Source organism: Seriola lalandi, unplaced genomic scaffold, assembly GCF_002814215.2.
Source record: "Seriola lalandi dorsalis isolate HSWRI2012SDOR001 ecotype SW California unplaced genomic scaffold, Sedor1 jcf7180002054934, whole genome shotgun sequence".
Classification (NCBI taxonomy): Eukaryota; Metazoa; Chordata; class Actinopteri; order Carangiformes; family Carangidae; genus Seriola; species Seriola lalandi.
This window is the reverse complement of record NW_019525486.1, coordinates 384,417-403,701: the sequence shown is the minus strand read 5'-3', so window position 1 is coordinate 403,701 and position 19,285 is coordinate 384,417. Positions and strand designations below refer to the sequence as shown.

Here is a 19,285-nt window from a genome sequence, read left to right as displayed (position 1 = left end):
GTTGATATCCTGCCCTCTTAATGACACATTTATTCCCAAATAGACGCACATCCAAGCGTGAGCACACACTAACACAGACAGATGGGTGATAAAAGACAGCAACCTTGCCCGAAGCATAAAAGCATGACAAGATATTGGAGCGAGACACTTAAAAGACATTTCCCATTCTGTTTAGTTTGGCCTCTCTCAAATATGCAGCGCAGGAACTCTGCGCTCACGTGAGGAAGAAATAAAAGAAAACATGGCAGAGGATGGCGGAAGCACAGAGAGCTCACCTTTGACTGATGAAGCTGGATGCCATAGAGGAGGATGTTTCGGAGCTTGGCTGCCGAGGCCACGTCCGCGATTGCCGCTGGCTCCGGCGTCTCCCCGCTGACGGACAGCTCATCCGAACCGCTCAAATGCACCTATCAAAACAAAAGCAACCGCGCCCAATCAGAGAACACCTGCCAATCGTGAAGATCTCTTACCAGAACTGCAATTATGACCCTTTTTGGAGTAGTTACAGCTCATTGTTTGAGCAGTGGTTTAAACATGTTGCAACTCAATAGGCATGTTTATTTAAGGTTGTGTTCGGGGGAAAGTTTGGGAAGTGTGAGCTCTGAGAGTAAACAGAGGTTGGTTGATACACAGTGCTGTCTGAGGATATAATGAGTCTCTAATTCAGTTGTAAATCTTTAGGGCCTTGGGGGTTTATTTTCCCAATTAGGGCAGCATTATCCAGACACACTGGCTCACGTTACTGTGTCATCTCCACGAGAATCCAGAGCGCATCGTATTTCCATAACCATCCCGCTGACAGAAACTTACCTCATGATTTATTCACCGCAATTATTTTGTCATATATCCTTAAGAACTGTGACAGGGAGACGTTAGAGTCGCAAGAATCATTTCAAATGTGTCAAGACATCTGCTCAAAACGAGCAATTATAACATTTACGCCTGAATATCAATCAGACGTTTGCTGTCATCAGGTGAAGTGTGAAGACTGATTATTCAGCACATTAGCAGGTGTTAAACCTCCAGACCCCTGGTTGGTCTGAGTCTATGAGACACTGATACCACAGCGGTATTTGTTCCAATAATATGAATTACTGAACTCCAAAAAACAAGTTAACACAACAGCAGAGGTTAAATCGTTTAAAATGTGTCATTTTCTTTGCTGTGGCGATTTCCTTGGAGACAAAAAGGTTATTAAGACAGATTTACATCTTTTACATCATTTACATCTACAGTAACAATAATATTATCCTCTGAGTTACACACGTTAACATATAGGCACTAAAACCACTCGTGTCTATCTTCGGCCATTTGGCAGGTTCAGTGAGAAGGTTGAAGCAGAGATCTACTTGGAAAAACTAGTAAGAATATCTACTGGAGATGTAGCTGGAACAATTTGTCAATTAATCAAAATTGGCAGATATTTTGATAATCGATTAATTAATGTAAATTTTTCAGTTTTTCAGTTTCTTCAGTCGTATGAAGTAATAGACTGAATATCATATTGGTCGAATACAGGGCTCTGGTTAGGCTTCGTCAATAATATCTCCTTACAGTCCAGCCCAAATATCCTGGTGAATGATAATATGGGGATATTCTGTAATTAGATTATTGTATTTTATGTTTCAGGTTTAAGTGATTAGTTATTATTTGCCACACAAAGCAATACAGTGGAATGAGGGTCAGACTCATCAGCCTGTGCAAAACCTTTGTGATATTACAAAAAATGTTGCATTTGGCGGGAAATATCGGGATATTCAATATTATTAAAAATGTTATGTTTATTATTGATTGCGATCATTTTTTTTTTCAGTTTTACAGAACTAATCGACTAACTGAAAAAAAAAAAAAAATGAGCTGATTGACTGACAACGTTAGCTGCTGCCCTAACGTTCAGCTCACAAACCTTCCTCCATCAGAAGCCTCAAAACACCAGAATGACATGAGGCCACAAGACATGGAGGTGCGGCTGCTGACGTGCATGCTCCGATTCTTACAAAGTGGTTGCTAGGTAACTATAAGGGGTGTTGCCCACAACTTGAATGAGAGCAACAAGTCATTGCCCATTTCAACGTTTAAGTGCCTATATGGAGCCTATACTTACTAACTATTTTTTTTTTTACAGTATTTTTGTGTATTTAAATACATTAAATTATTTGTTTCTTATACATTTAATGGCACATGTGTCTCCTTCAGTTTAAGCCATTAACCTGGTTCTGTGATGTTTACATGAGGAGATATTTGGCATTAAATAGAGGCAAAAACAGCAACAGCAGACAGCGGTTAAACCAACATTAATTCAGTTTTCTATTAATTTAGCTTGTTTGTGAACATTCAAACTTAGTTTCACTGGCTAATGAAATGGTAACATAGTGTGAAACATAACAATTGTTGCTATGGTTACTTAATATAGCTCATGCAGTGACTGAGAACAGCAGTTAAACTGTTGACTGAATCATGTTTGAGGTGTCCTAACATGAGTTTAACCTGCCAGTCAGTCAGAAACAAGCTGTTTTTGCGGTGATTACATGAACCAAAAACTCCTGGAACAGACATCAATCACAGATTTATGATGCCTAACAACAGAAGACATGAAGTGATAATATCAACAACATGGGCTTCTCTCTTTGAATATGTTGCTCTGAGACATAACACCTCATTTTCACGGACTGTTTGCAACAGTGACCTTCATCAATCAGTCTGCCTCTCTGGCCTGGAGGCTCCCACCTACACTTCAAACTCAATAACGCCTGCACTGATCACTACCATGTGATCAGACCTGTGACGCATAACGAGGTACGTGTGCAATCTCACAGCAGAGAAGAATAAAAACACTACAGGTCCTGAACTGAGCCACATCACTTATAACCGTGAAAGTCGGGGGGCTGCTTCACGTTTCTCGTAGTCACGGCTTCTCACACTGAGTCCATGCACATTCAAACGCGACCATGAAATCAGGTTAGTCCGAGGGAAGAGTAAACTTTGTGTGATCTTTTGATAGAACTGGGTTTTCTCTTCCATTAAATGCATTGGTATTTGTAGATATGCAGACTTATAGACGTATCTGTTATATAATGTCTGTGATGTAGACATTTGTAAATTAATTTCTTGCCACTGTTTTCCAAATGATCAATCATTTAGTTGATAAAATGTCAAAAAAAAAACTGGAACTCCAAATACAAAAACTGTTACAAATCACATCCAATATTCTGTTGTTTGAATGATCAATAATCACTTCAGCAAATCACTTGGTGATTTGTTTTAACTTAAGTTAGTGTCACAAGATTAAACAGAAGAGGACAGATCATAAAAGAGTAGAGTTAACAGAGTAGAATAGAAAAGTAGAACATCATAGTAAAGATAAGAATAGAGTACAGCCAAGTATACTACAGTACAATAGAATAAAATAGAACAGAATAGAATAGAATCCAGCAGAGTAGACTAAAGTAGAACTGAACAGAGAGAGTAGACTAGAATATAACAGAATATAACACAGGAGAGTAGACTACAAAATAGAACAGACAACAACTGAATAAAAAAGTAGAATGGAATAGAATAGAATAGTAGAGTAGAATAGAGCAGAATATAAAAGACCAGAACAGAATACAGTACGGCAGAGTAGAAAAAATAGAATACAAAATAATAGAACAGAGTAGAATAGAATAGAGTGGTAGGAGTTGAGGGGAACTCATACTCAGACTGTGCGATGTGAATCAGTGTGTGTGTGTGTGTGTGTGTGTGTGTGTGTGTGTGTGTCTTCAGTGCAGTAATGCTGTGTGACATCTGCAGTGAGTGAGTCTTGTTTTGTCGTAGGATTCAGCCTCTGCAGGTTTATTTTTTCCTCATTACCTGCCGTTGTTTTGGCGCTCGCTCCGTGTGTTAGTTGAAAAGGTCAATTTTCCAAATCATAAAAGTGTAAACAGGCCTTTCACAAATATTTAAATGTTTACTGGGGCGGATTTGATCCGTTTGTTTTGTTTTTTCTCTGTGTGAGCTCAGGTCGGTGTTTCTCCGGTGGATGTTTGAATCCGGGCGAACAGTGAGCGGGGTCGAGCTGCGGCGCTCTCCTGGGAGGTGTACGGTTTCCAAACAGCTACAGAGCTCCTCAAGGGACCGGAGGCAGACTACAGGTGACGTTTTTACAAGCGGAAAAACAGAAAAGGTTTGGCTCGCCGTGTAGTACATGAACCTCTATGAATCCGTCCTGTGCCAGATGTCTGTATTCACAACCATGCAAAGAAAAGTTCATTCACAGTGTGGAAAATGGTACCGAGACATGCTTTCACTCTGCCTCAGTCCACTTTCACAACACACAGCAGCTGTTATCTGCTTTCTAAAAGTATAAAATGAAATATACAGTGTTAAAAATATTAAATAATGAGAATGTGTCTGTTTTATGGCTTCAAAGAAGATGATGAAGCTGCTTCCGTTTGACTGAATGAAGTTTGTCTGACGAAGGTCTGAAGACCAAACTGTTGTTAATAAGTGACTATCACAACTCCTACACATTAAAAATAATTAGCAATACATCACAGCTTTGCTCAGTTCTATACACCCTGCTGTTATAGCCCTGCTTGGTCTGATATAACCAGTGTTTTAAAATGGCTAATTCAAGCTAAGGTTAGCTAGCATTATATAGATATGATATGTTATGGATAATATCGAGTCAGTTCAATGACTTTATGCCTCTTCTCTAACTGTGTTGCAATGTTTTTGCCTTAAAGAAGCTATATGCAAGTTTTTGCTATCGCTACACAGCCAACATTAGCATTAACAGCTAGCAGTATAGTCAAGAAGACATGTTGTGAGTTCAGCATCAAACTTCAATCCTTTACTCTCCAGCAGTGGAAAGTAACACCAATGTTAACTCTTGTTTTGCTTCTATTTCTACCACTTATTTTCTTGTACTAAAGTTAGCATGCTAACCACCTAGCCCCACCCTTGTCGGACTGCCTCGTCAGTTCCCGATACCGAGTCACTGCAGTGTCCAGTCTGACCTGGAGAAGTAGCTGCTCAGGGGACGCATTATAACCTCTTGTGAACAATGGCTGAAGCTTTTGGCAAGCGAGAATCACCACCACCCGCTCCCGGCAAGAAACCACGTTTGGTGGCAGAGAAAACATGTAGCTCCTTTAACCATTATCCTGTAATTGTTGATTTATAGTCACAGTAGCCAAATGTTGCATGAGCCAGTTTTATGTGATTAAGTTTCTTATGTTTGCAATCTTTTCAATGATCATAGCAAAGGTTGACATTTTGTTGTGTTGTATAAATAAAAACTTGAAAAACTCAGATTTTTACTTTAACTTGAGCACTGACAAAGACACGCACTGACGTGAGTTTTTTATTGCCTGTGTATGTGGCTTTCTGTTCGAGTGAGAACAAGATTCAAGACAGATGCTGTTGTTGTGGTGTGACAGAGACAAGTCAGTCCTGCACTAATGAAACCTGCTGTGTGTGGACTTGCAGCTTTATAAAAGGCGAGTGTACCTGACTCAAATCAAGGCAGTGATTTAATCGAGTAATGTTCTGTGACATTTGAACTAATTAAATTGGAGTTGTTGGGTTTATTTCTTCATCACAGAGTCGAGAGCAGGCCGTCCAGGTTCTGCTGGCCTCATTACTGAGCTGTATCTTGGCTCTGGTTCTTAGTGTGCGAAGTTTGAGTCAGAGAATTTAAAAAGTTGAGATCAGAAATAATGTGTTTTCTCCATGTAACTTTGCGTGCCACTGTTGCTGTGCAGTCGATACTGGACAGCTCCTGTAACATCAACGTGTTCTTTCTTCTTCACTGGTTTACAAATCTGTCAACAACAAGAACGGCCAACTCACAGCAGGAATGGAAACCGTCTGGAGTCTGGAGCGTGTAGGATAGATCTGAATATGTGAAGTCATGGTGGCTTTTTAACCATTCTAACAGAGTGGCTCTAATGGTCCAGACTGAAATATCCCAACAAACACCAGATGGATTGTCATGAAATTTTATACAGATATTCCCGTTCCCCTGAGGATGAATCCTGCTGACTTTGATGATCTCCTGACTTTTCCTCTATCGCCACCTTGAGGTCCCCTTTTGTTGTTTTGAGTGAAGCGTCTTGACAACATTTGGATGGACAGCCATGAATTTTGGTAAATTTTGTTATGTCAAAATATAAATACATTCAAATCCTCCTCAGAATTTGAATAGAATCATTTACTTTTCTAACGTTTTAAAAAACTAAAAGTAGCAGAGTATTGATAAGAGTTAAATAACCATCTCTAGCAAAACTTGCCCATAAAGATCTTGGAAAACAAAAACAAGAAATTAATCTTATTTCTTTATTTTAAATTGCAGTGACATCTCAGAGTCTCAGTCCCGAGGACGTCTGACGTCGCACTTATTGTATCATTTCCTGTGAGTAAGAAGCAGTTAAGTATGTTGTTTTTTTTTATATACTAACATCTAAACTAAGAGTGTTAGACGAGCTGATATTTGGTAATATAGAATATTGCCATATTTCCTTCCATATGTGATATTTTTCATAGTTTTTTTTAGCAGTTTTGCACAATCTACCCTGTTGCTGAGTCCGACCCTCATTTCACCGCTTTGCTTACTGTACATTGCACCTTGACACGTGACAGACAAAACTTTGAACTGCTGTTTAGCGACAGCATCGCTTATACCTGAAACATAAAATACAATAATATAATTACACCATAACCTCATATTTGGGCAGCACTGTACTGATATGTCAAATTTTGGATATCGCACCAGAACTAAAGACTGTTAGTTTGTTGTAAATACTCCATAGAATTAGTATGTAGTCTGGATTTGGGATGCAGTGAACTCACCCAAATGACGACCAGCGGGTGAAGAAGAGCTCGACTCGCTGCCTCCAGATCCTTCAGCATGGACTCCACTTCAGAAAGGGAAGAATGATTCACCTGGAGACCAAGGAAGTCAACAACTGGATAAGAAACTTTACAGAGAAGATTCATTTTTCTCCAGTATGACAGAAGCTTTTGTGACTTTCTTTTTTATTTCTCAGAAGAAGTTGTGCTTGAAACAGGAACTTACAGAAACCTGGATGAAGTTCCACTCCTTTAACAGATACCTGCCGTTGTCTCCCTTCAGATCCGGGACGACGTCCAGCTCCTGTAACACAGAGACACCCCGACGTTAAATATTCAGCTGATATTCTGCTTGTCACAGGATCCTGAGTGATATCATTTAAAGCAGGTGCTGCAGCACCAGAGCTCCATAATGCATCTGATGTCGAGTGACTGATCGACTTCAGTGCTCAAAGGTCAAGAGGCTTCTGGTTTTTGTTTCAACCACTTCGTCAGTCATTTAGTGTGAGAGTACACCCACCTGTTTTCCTGCCATGAATCATTTTATGATTAGAGAAAAGGGATAAAAAAATATAAATACACTCAGAGGCTACGCAACTGAGTGGCTTATTTCCATCAGCTGTAATCAGAAGCTTATTAGAACAAATGGAAGAGGTAAAAAAAGTTTTAAAAAAGTTTCTGGGCTCCTTTAAACTTCTGAACTGGCAGGAAAATTCTGTCATATGCAAAAGCCGGGGACAGCAATCATACACAAGCCAACTTAAATTTCATTACGCTGCAAATTGAGTCGAAGGCCGACGCACGGCCAAGAATCATAAAAGCTTTTTCGCTCAAAGAACCAGGACATTTAGGTCCTGATCTTTCCATTTAGTTTGAGCCCTGGCAAACGAGCAACATGAGGCAACCAGATCGCTCACAGTGTCCACCATGTCCGCTTGTTGTGCCTATAATTACAGCCTGGTACTTCAATTTCACACACGCAGGAAATAAACACAGATATAAACATTAGGAGTCTGCGTTTGGCATCGAGATACACTTGTTCTACTTATTAAAAGTACGGAGAGTAATTGAAAATGTGAAATGGTTATGGAAAACATATGTCAGAGGGTTAATTGGTCTTGAAAGATAACTGCCCATGGCTTCAGGAGGAAAATCATTTCAGTCCGAAATGTAGATTCGCAGGGTTTAAAAAAAAAAATTTGACGTGATCTAAACCAGGTTGGGCATGAAATCCTGAAGTAGGAATGTTTATTTAAATTTAGGCACGGACTGGAGAGCCAAGAGGCCGCGGAGGCTCGACAACTGAACCACTCCGAAGAGGGACAGAAGGAAAAACAAAGTCTCAGAGCTCAGCTCGGCAGTCAGCTGCCCACTGTGAACTTCAAATGTGTCAAGGAACAGACACAGTTTTAGTCATTTGAGTGTGGACGGGTCTAATTTAAAACAATGCAGTGTTTAAACATTAAAATGCAGGTCTCATATAGTATAAAGGTCTCTGTCCATGTGTAGTGTGATTATAGATCAGCTCTAGCTTCTATATTAATACTGTGAAAGTATCAAAGCCTCAGTCCACAGAGAAATGCACACAGCCTGTATTCAGAAACTGAGCCTTAAAACCAGCCGTCAGGACAGTTGGTGTTGATGTAAATACAATGACCACGTACATCAGGTTTGTCCACACTACCACTTACCACATCTGAGGTGCAGTATTTTCTCTTCCCTTAAAAAAAAAAATAATAATTTGATTTATAAACTTTTGTAAACTGCTTGTAAAACTTGGAAGCCATAACTTCCTCTCCATCAGTGACTGACGGAGAGAAAAGCTTCTCCCCCGTTGTGGTGTCCACAATGTTCCTCGCTCTCTGTCTAAATGACGGATCCTCCTACAGATCGAGGTTAATCACTGAAAACCTTCACTAAGTTGATACATGAGTCTGAGGATTTGTTTTGAAGTGGACTGAATATAAGAATATTATCATACATCAAGATAAAAGGCTTAGTGATAAGGGAGAGAAATCAGAGGAGGTGGTTGGACTCTTTTTTTTTTTTTCTAATGAAATGAAATACTTCTTTCCTCAATTATGTACTTAAGTGTCCATAAAACATCCACTTGTCTGTGTTGAGCCTTTGTTCCAAATTCATTGCAGCCAAATGCCTGAATAATTCATGCATCGGGAATTATGCAACAAAAGGAGAAAGAGTGAAAACTGGTTCAACATGGAGGAACTAGAATGACGGAGTTCAGGCTTTTTAACTCAGAGTTTAACACATTACTTATACTTCAATAACAATAAGAATTTGTCGACGAGCACTTTTTATTCTCAGCTACGACCAAATGAAAAGGTTTTGAATTCTTAAGGCATGGAAGTGCTGTATATGTAGCTCAGCCACCGGTTTAAATATTTACAAGGAAATGATCTTGTATTGTGATGCTTTTGGCCGAGACACCTCTACTATGATTTGTTCTTATATATGGGCAGATTTCCTGTTTGAGAGGCTTTTTCAGATGCTCCTCCCACACTCCTACATTTTAATTTTAAAACACATCACTTTTGCTACATGTACTGTACGTCTGGTGTCCACATTACTCCAGAGTTTCTGATCTGCCTTTAGGAAACGCTGCTGGCCTCCGTTTTTAGATTGAAAACTCGACTCGACAGGAGACCGTTGGAAAGGATGATGTAGACACCAGCCTCGAATACCAGTGGTGAAAGCGACGGGGATAACAAATGACACGCGTTGCTCGCAGCTGTTGTGGAGTTATTCTGCATTTTAACGCTACAACTGTCTTTGCTGTTCCTCGTTCGTGGTATTTTGCGCAACTAATCAACTGCACAGACGACATTCTGCTTCAATCTGCTTGCTTGTGATTGGTCATGTACGTACATGTTTTCAGACGGAGATCGTTTCTGATACAGAGTTAAAACGGTCATCAGACGGTCCCCACATAAATAAAGGTTGATATAAAGGTAAATACTTGACAGATTCATTTCTCTATGAATTTTACATCAACTGACAACTTTTCCTCTCTCTGCGTGAGCCTGGATTTAAACTGGATCTCTCATGTAACATCCTGCTGAGAGAAATCTTCATCATATTCTTACTCTGAATGTCTTCCTCTCTCTCGCATACACACGCTGCCAAATCCTCCACCTGCAAACACACACACAGCCTACACTATACTGTCAGTTCTCAGCTGAGCTTAGGCGGCCCAGCCGTGCTTATCACTGTTATTAGATTCACGTAATGGCACCGGGACAAAGGTAATTCTTCATCTTCCGCTTCTTCCACTCGCCTTTCATCCACCCAACCCCCCCACCCTCCCCTCCGTTCTTCCTCCCCTCCCTGACTCCCTGAAAAGGATGTATCTGGTTCCGAACACGCGCACCGGAAAGACACGCAGCCCCACCAGCCACCTGAGCACAGGCGGGAATGGCTCCAATCAGCCAAGCCAAAGAGGGCCGACCCCGACCTCCCAATCCCTCTCTGGGGCGCAGATCCAGCACCGGACAGCGAGATCTGCCCCTCCTTCACCGGCTGATGAAGGACTTGGAGCGAGTTTAAAGGAGGACGGGCTGTTTGGATCACGGTGGAACATGGAAACACATCACGCGGCGTGCTCTGCCGCCCCCGTCCACTATCAACAGCTACACCCAAGGAATATATATACACATCAAGAGGATCCAGGAAACACGTTTCTGTACATGAAGCCATGTGTGGGCAATTTGTCAAGCTGGGCGTCTGCTCTGGAGAAGACTAATAGCCGATGGGTGTGAAACATAAGCACATGGAGGGATGAACCTGTGGAGTCTCATGTGATCAATACAAAAGCCCTGAACGTTTAGTGAAGCTTATATTGTTATTAAATCTGTGTGGGAGAAGTTTTGATTCAACTTAATTTCATGTTGAGTGACTGAGCAACACAACATGAACCCTCTTCAGTCCGGGGTATGGAGCTGGTTTCAGAATGAAATCAGACTAGAACCGACACCGACAACGATTATGTCGTATCATTATATAATATCTTTGACTTTAATCTGAGTCAAATCTAAATGTCTACAAATTAGAGGAGCGTATCAACTTTTCTTATCTGAATTAGTAGTAATTTAGCAGCTAGTGAAACACTAAACGTGGGGGGGGGGGTCAGGTTTGATGAAGTGAGGGCTACATGTCTCATCTGTTTCCAGGTGAAAGTGATAGAAACTTATCATGTGCCTCCTGAAGAGCCTTTGAGTTATGGGAAGGTGATTGTGTGACACTGAAATTGGGTTTTTAACTCTGCTACAGACAAACTTTAAGTTCTTGAACATGCTGACTGAGCAGATCAACAGAGGGGAGAAGAGAATTGCAAGAGCAGTTTGGGATGTTTTGATACTTTCTGACATGTTCATTTGCTGCGACTGCTGTTCATTCACAGTCACGTCTCTAAGCCTCAAGATCTGATTGTCAAAACACAGACTTTCTGCTGGGTATTCTCATAAAAAAACAAAAACATTATGAGCTTTACATAGACAGTCCATGTTCATAATAATGTGTCCACCCGTCTTTGCTGAACGAGCTCTTCCCTTCCACAAAACACACTGCACCATCTCACATCAATACACTTTTACCGCAGGGTCGATTTTTACAACATCATCACTTTATTGTTCTAAATAAAACCTTGTGGTCACCTGTCCGTGCAAACAAAGCTAATGTTACTAACATCCATTCTTCATCCTTGTTTTTAAAGAAAGAGGAAAGATTGCATGAGTTACTGGTTACGTGGTTTGCTCGAAGGAAACCAACAGTTGTTGAGGTAAAAGACAGACTTTCACATGTGGAACCTCTGCGTGGTCTGAACCGTCAGATTTAATTTCTCAGGCCGTCACTCTTTACTGTTTTGCATATGGATACTGTTTTCCATTGTCTATTAGGAAGAATTTCGCAAATCAAATGGAGGATGTTTGTAACATGGGCTGAGGACAACATGGGAATTTGATGTGCCCAAAAAAAGATTAAGAGTGAAAGGGAGGGATGTGAACTGCCGTGGAAACTGGGAGCTTGTCAAGTCTGACTGAGCTGAGGTGGTAGGAAGATGATGAGGAGAAGGCAAGAGGCTCATCACTGAACACTCCATTAGTCAAGCAAACTCCCACGATACAGGAAATATAACTGCCATCTGCTCTCCTGCACGCAGGGGAGTGAGAGGTGGAGGTCGGGGATGGAGGGGGGAGAAAATGAGGAGGAGGAAAAGTTGCAGAGTGTGGATGTCCCAGACAGGCTCCATTAGAGGCCTGACCGCAGATGGCAAGTCTCACCGCCGGGCCACCCAAGTGGAGCTCACAGTGAGTTTGACGGGGGATTGGAGGTGCAGGACGGGAGACAGGGACGGGACGATTGAGGAAAATAAAATATTAAACTGGTGGGAATCTTCAGTAATGCCGTCATCAGCACAACCAAGGTTTTAATCAGCTGTTACTGTCACAGTCTTACCATGTCCAGAGCTCCAGCAGCCTTCTGGAGGGCGTCAGCCAACGTCACAGCTCCTGCTGACCCACCGGTGATAACGCAGGCCGACCGGGATAGAGTCTCTGGAGGAGAAATTAATCAACATTTGTATGAACACAAATCTTCTAGCAGTTATTCTGGTGCCGTCAGCAGAGATCTACTGGAGAAGCGACGCATAAATAACAACTGAATTCATAACAACCAGCCAAGAAAAGCCGATACTTAGAGAGGTTTATATGAGTAAATTCTGTCATAAATAACAGGGAATTGTCTGAGATAGATATTTTAACAAACTTCACTTGTGTTTTACCCTGCAGCCTCACAGCTACAACAACATGTGAGCTAAATTCAGAAAAATTCAACCTCCAAATCTGAAAAAACACTTTTCCCATATAACTCTTCTCCATCTACACTTTTCCTTTTTGATTATCTTAATCATGACATTCACAAGTGGCGTCATATTTAGTGATTTAAGTTATGTGGTTTCTAGTTAAAGTGGATATTTGTAAGTTTTCTCTGGGTGGTTTCTTGCCGGGAGCGGGTGGGGGTGATGGTCAAGGTTTGGCCACCTTTGTGTTTAGAATACAAAAGGTTATAATTTGTCCTCTGAGCAACGCTATGTCCTGAGGGCAGATTGGAGGCTCACAGTGAGTCACTATCGGAAAGTGATGAGACGGGCCAAGGCTAGCTGGTTAGCGTGCTAACTTGAGTAGCAGAAAAGACGTGATAGAAACAAGAGTTAACATTGGTGTTGCTTTCCACCTCTGGAGACAGCTGTTGGCGAGTAAATGAATGAAGTTTGATGCTGAACTCGCAACGTTTCTCCAAGAGTGGTAATGCTAACATTAGCTGTGTAGCAATAGCAAAACTTACAAATATCTACTTTAAGGTAATAATAAAAAACAGACAAGTCTGGTAAAGCTGAAGGGAGCAGATTTTATGTAAAGTGATCCTGTTGACAGCTCAGTCTCCCCTTTAGCTGCTGAGCTAATGCTAGCTAATGTTAGACTGACAGGACAAGCTGCTGCTCAGATCTAAATATTAAAATAGTAATCTGATGTACTTAATGTATGACTAAGAGATTCTGACTATTGTTCTGTGATCTGCTATCATTAGCTGTTGCTTCTGTGCTCAACAGCTATCTAGGTTAAATCTAAGTGGCTAACGCTACATCGTTTACTGACACACTCATTAATCTGGTGTTTGTGAACAGCCGAAACACAGGATCAACACTAATGTTTTAAATATTTAAAAAGTAGTTAATCTGACTCACAAAATAAATGTTGATGGAGCTTATAAAATCTAAAAATTAGACACCTCCAAGCAGCACTGATCCTGCACTCGATTTAATAGGGATAACTGGGCGCAGAGAGATTAAGGTGACAGGAAATTTTATGTTTTGAAGCTGTGGTCTGCAAACTTTTTCACATCCAGGATCACTAAACTGACACAAATTAGACCAGGAACCCCCTCAAGGAACCCTGTGGGTCCCCAGACCCCAGTTTGAGAACCACTGTTTTAGCTGGGTCATTGCTGCAATGGCGCACTCTGGTTCAAATCCTGAGCTCATCACAGCCACTGCTGCAAAACACTGAGGACCTCCCTCACGGCTGTCGCACTTCCACTGAGAAAACAGTTCAAAATAGAACTCGACAGACACACACTTCTCAACAGGATGCACACAGCCACATGTACACACACATATACGCACACACACACACACACAGAGCGGGGTATGCAAGTGCGTGTGAGCACACAGAAAACCAAAACACACACACACACAAACTGAGACACTCGACAGTTTCTCACACTGACAGATATGAGAACTTTCTTCCACGTCTTCTCTAAAAAAAAAAAAACACACACACAATGAATTCATTGACTTCAGAGGCTCTGGGAATAATCACCATGCACCTTGTGTCACCATCAAACAGGTGATTGTTGGTCCAGGTGCTGCTGGGGTGAAATATAGGGCTGTGTTTATTTCCATTTCTCTGATTGTGATTGTCTCCCTTGTCCTGACTTGCTCTCCGTAGCGTTCACAGACTCCGAACACCCGCCCTGTTCTAACCCAGCTGAACAATGTCACAAAGAATTTCTCCCTCTGAAAACAGTGAGGAGCCATTTTGGTTCAATGTCACCTATTCAAACACTGTTGTGCTGCTGCCCGTCAGACCATTTAACCTGCGGCATCCAGGCTTTCATGTATATACTGTATGTCTACATACATTGTGTGTGCATATAATGTAAGAAGATGAAAGTCCACTATACGCAGTACACACAGGAAATAATGTAATGTAATTTATTACGAAGATCACTCACCTTTGATAATCGACTCTGCAGCAGCTAAATCCCGTTTGTACGTCACCTGGAGGACAAAATAATATGTTATGGGTCAGTTCATCCAAATTATAAAAAAACTAACAAAACAACAAAATAAAACATATATAATTTATACTTAGAGGTATCGTAGATCTTAGAAAGTAAAATTTGGAAAGCTCATTAGTAACGTGTCCTTCCAGAAACAGTGTCCTACTTAATTCGCATCAATGGTTCCCAGTGTCACGAGGAAACAGGACATAGGAAATAATATATTTTGTTGCTCTGCCATGTGTGTAGCACCTTCCTGTGTCCCAGAAACTGTTCAACGGAATTAGTAATGGTGAAAAAACACAAAATGACCCTCTGATGAAGCTGCTCTCAGCTCACACAGTCTTGAGGCATTAGGTCACAACTTTGTATTTATCTCTTAGCAAAACTTTGGGAACCACGGCTCTGGATTATCTTGGATTGTGGAATAACCGAGACACTGTTTCTAGAAAAACAAGTAGCTCTTTAAATGTTATTTTAATGTCATTCCTCAAAGCTTTTAGCACCACAAACAAAATTCAGACTATGTCCATTGTACCAGGGTGGAGACAGAAATCTCAAAAACCTCAGCACATAAAACCAAAACTATCTCCACGGTTAGATAACACTGAGTGTAACTAGAAAAACATGTCTTTTGTAATTTGGATTTAATCCTTTAAAGCCTGAGTTACATGATCTTACAGAGGCTTCAGAACAAAACATTTACATTTCACCTAATCTCTACACGCTAATCCCGGATGTCACATTCAATATGTTAGTGTTTCCCGCTGTGCCAGCACCTCTCACTTTTAATGCACGAGCTCTCTGTGCCGATATGATAAGTACGTAGCGGGCACACAGCTGTGCTGCCCAAACTGTTACCAGAGCCACAATCCCCAACCCAAAGCAGGCTTCTGGCGAGCTCACCTTCCACAGTGTTGGCGGACCCTCGATGAGCTTGGCGTTGGTGCCACAGTACTGCAGAGCCAGATGGAGACACTCGGTGCCAAAGTCAAAGTCGGACTCGGTGCACTGCAGAGGGGACAGGACAGAGAGAGGACAGGCTGTGGACACTCGGTTGGACGATGTGTTTCCATCGCACGCAGAGGAAGTGAGGGACATTGTGTTGTTCCACTGCAGTGCAGATGGAACAACTGTGTTTTACAAAATAAATCATGACTTTATTTCTTTATTGTCCCTTCATTGCCTTTATACGGCATCTACTTTCTCGAACTGTCCTTATTTGTGCTGAAGTATATTTTATGTATTTACTGTCCTGCTTTACTTTGGCCTGACTGTCTGTCTTCCTGTTGTTATATTACCTTCTGAGCCTCTCACCTATCATTGCTTTTGCTTCAATTGTCAAAGTGATTTGTAAACAAATAGTCTATTACATAAACATTTATTTCAAAAATAAGAATCCAACTCTTTTCTAACAGTGATTTAACAAAACTGGAAGTCTTAGCCGTGTATGGCACCACCAGAGGCTGCAATGAAACAACACGCTAAGACCTGACCTTTTCTTAGAGCCAATAGTGATGCTGAAGTTTATGATATTTCCTTGGGAACTTGAACATGCTCCGAACGTTACTTGTCAATCTGCTAATTAGATTATGACAAAACCTCATGTGCAAATGTCAGTTTTTGGTTAAAGATGGTTCATTCTCTGAGGAGACTGATGGGTAAATTTCTCATAAATCTGCAGTTTAGATTTAAAAATCAGCTGCGCACAAGTAGAAATTTGTAGACTGATGTTGGCAGGAAAAGGTCAGCAGCCAGTGTGACCTCTCACTCTGGATTAATGGAAACCTGGTCACTAGTTTTTGAGATACTTTGGACATATGTTTTGTCCATAGAGGTAATTTTGTCCAGACATCATGATGATGGGGTGTGTGATATATGAATATCTGTGGTCATTTGGTTGGTAGTTGGTTGAGATTACTCACCCTGCACTAAATTCTTGGGCCGACGAACTAAACAACAAAGATCACAAAAGCAGATGAAAACAATATCATGGAAACCTTCAGTAGTAATGTCGGTCTGAAGCCTGTTTGGAACGGTGTCACCTGCTTTTAAGAGCTGCCTCACTTTGCTACTGTCAGAAGAGTTCAGGTTCTGTCAAATCAGAACATGACCTGCTCTGCACTCTCTGATCGAACACTTGTTCTTCTGTCCAGGCATTCCTCAGATAATCTGGCTCTTTCACTTGAACTTTATGCACATATTTCACCAAATATCTCACTATCTGGAGCCATTTTACAGCGTCTTCGCAGAAAAGCAACAGACTCGTAACACGCAGCTGCCATCACCACATTTTTCAGAGGATACTTCACAGGATCCTGTTTTCTTTGGCCGACGGAGCGTTGGCACTGCAGCGCTCTTATCTTTCTGAATTAAGATTTAAAATGTGCAAGTTCTATTTTGTCAGGTCATGAGACATTTTCCCACATTTCCACTGTGCACAATATACAAATGATCGTTCCTGCATGTGCGAGAAGTTGCAAAACCTTATCGTAGCCTGGTGCCAGTGGTGGTGCACGGTTGTTCCATGTTTACTTGTTCATCTGGGTGGAGCAGCATGATCTATTTCAGGATCCTGTAATGTTCCCCTTCTTCTTCTCAAATCTTATTTCCCATTCTCGATCGAAAAGCTTCAACAACACTGTTACCCACAGGAATTAATCTGTGCTGGACGACTCTGTGAGGGGGTTTCTAGAAAATTTAGTCAGTGTTTGCAACAAAAACACCTGTTATTTTCAAACCAAAGATGCTTTAACAACTTTTATCATAAATGTTTAAGCAGCTTCCACTTTATTGGCCCATTTCAACAGCAGAGATCTCACACTGTTTATTCCAGCAGTTTGTTTCCCTGGATTTTCAAGAATCGCTTTCCAAGGCTCATTAGTAGGTTAAAAACATGTGGCTCTAGTATATTTTACTGAAGGAAAATGCTACACATGCAAATTTGTCGCTTTTTTCCTCATTGACTTACATAACATAAACATGCCTGACAGCAGCTGCACATGCTATGAGAGAGGGAAAAGGGGCACGTCTGTCATAATCAGCTGAATGTCACATTTTAAAGGAAGAAAATAAATACTAAGGTGTGGAAAATCTATTTAGTTGGAATGCTCAATTAAATTTAATGTGAGGAAAGAGTCAGAACAACGACTCCTCAGGAAGCTGTGGCTCTCTAGCTGCCTGTCTGCTGTTGGGTGCTGAGCAGGAGGTCTACAGGAGACAATGATGACACGACCCTGATAAGAGCGCTGACGCTGAACCAAAACAGTAAAGTTGTGGGCTGTAAACACAAAGCAATGAGCTGAAAGATCAGATCTGGTAAAAGGCACAGCACCGTAAAGTTTACAAATCGAGCAGCTAATTTCACTGTTCTCTGTAAAAAAAAAAACCACAGATTCTGAGTCAGTTAGCATGAAACTCGTCTTGGCGATTTCTCAGGGTGATGACAGGACGATCTGATAAGGATATGGATACGGATAAGATCAACCAACCCAAGTTCTGCTGTTTTCATTCCAGATGATGTAAATTTATGTTTTGCCTTCAAGTTCATATCAGTGAAACCTGCCTGTTTATGCTGCAACAGCAGAGAGGGCTCATGGTAGAGAGAGGGAGAGAGAGCGCCTTCTGATCCGTCTGATGCAGCGCTTTGACCGGTCGTCCCCCACTCTCTGCAGGTGCAAACATTGGCTGAATATTATTAGACAATGCTGTAAATATGTGCATGAATTTCCTGTATTGCAGGTGCTAGATTTGCAGGAATCAAGTAAATTATGTGCAATATCTGCAATACCGCAATGAAATTCAAGCCCTGAAGATGCTAAAACACTTAGACGAAAGCTTAGACTAATTTCACTTAACACGCAGTCAATTGATCCAGTGTTAATGTAAAAATATTGATTAGACCTGCTCTAAACTGTATCTTTTTAGTATCAGTGCCAAAACTCAGGTATCAGTATCGAATGACTGTATTTAAGTCGTCATTGTTGACTGTGATTTATTCTCCTGAACTGATCTTATTTAAGATTAATATCTTTATAGTTCTTTGTACCAGTGAACATTTCCTTTGTGCTCTGACTGACTGCTGGGAAAGCTCAGTTTGTGAAGATCACATGGAGGTTTGGATTGAGGCGATGAGCTCATTTGGTTTAAAATACAGTCTGGACTACAAAGACGGATTCATGCTACCTGAGATTATACCCGGGTAATATTTTATCAAGCTATAAAAGAGAGGGGTCTTTTATTCCAGGGACCCTGCAACTGAAGAGAGAAATTACAGGAGAAATATGCTCTCGGTCCTGAGGTAATTTAACCTTTAGCATTTTCTCCCAGCACAAAAGCCGTCAGTGAGGACTGGATAAAGTGTCTCCCCCTTTGTCTTTTCAGCCCTAAAATCCTCTGCGCTCAATAGATGTCGAAATACTAATGTGCAGCTCCGCAGATTTTTCATGCACATGTCCTACAGTCCTAACCTGACACTTTCCCTTCTTTTGAAGGATTGAAGAGACGAAAAACAAGAGGAGAGACTCAATCGACCCCAACCTCCTCCTCCGTCCCCAACGACCTCCCCAGTTTGTCTTAATTTTTGCAACTTGACCGG

At 41.2% G+C, this 19,285-nt stretch overlaps 1 protein-coding gene across 1 annotated transcript in view; it reads right to left on the bottom strand.

Annotated features, from left to right (window-relative positions):
* The window catches only part of crppa (CDP-L-ribitol pyrophosphorylase A), a 48,128-nt gene that overhangs the window by 20,344 nt on the left and 8,499 nt on the right, over nt 1-19,285 (bottom strand). The window contains exons 4-9 of the mRNA XM_023393384.2: nt 15,595-15,699; nt 14,641-14,686; nt 12,304-12,401; nt 7,058-7,135; nt 6,832-6,924; nt 276-407 (exon numbers count right to left, since the gene is read on the bottom strand). Of these exons, the coding sequence (XP_023249152.1) occupies nt 276-407; nt 6,832-6,924; nt 7,058-7,135; nt 12,304-12,401; nt 14,641-14,686; nt 15,595-15,699 (552 nt within the window). The remainder of the gene's footprint in view (nt 1-275; nt 408-6,831; nt 6,925-7,057; nt 7,136-12,303; nt 12,402-14,640; nt 14,687-15,594; nt 15,700-19,285) is intronic.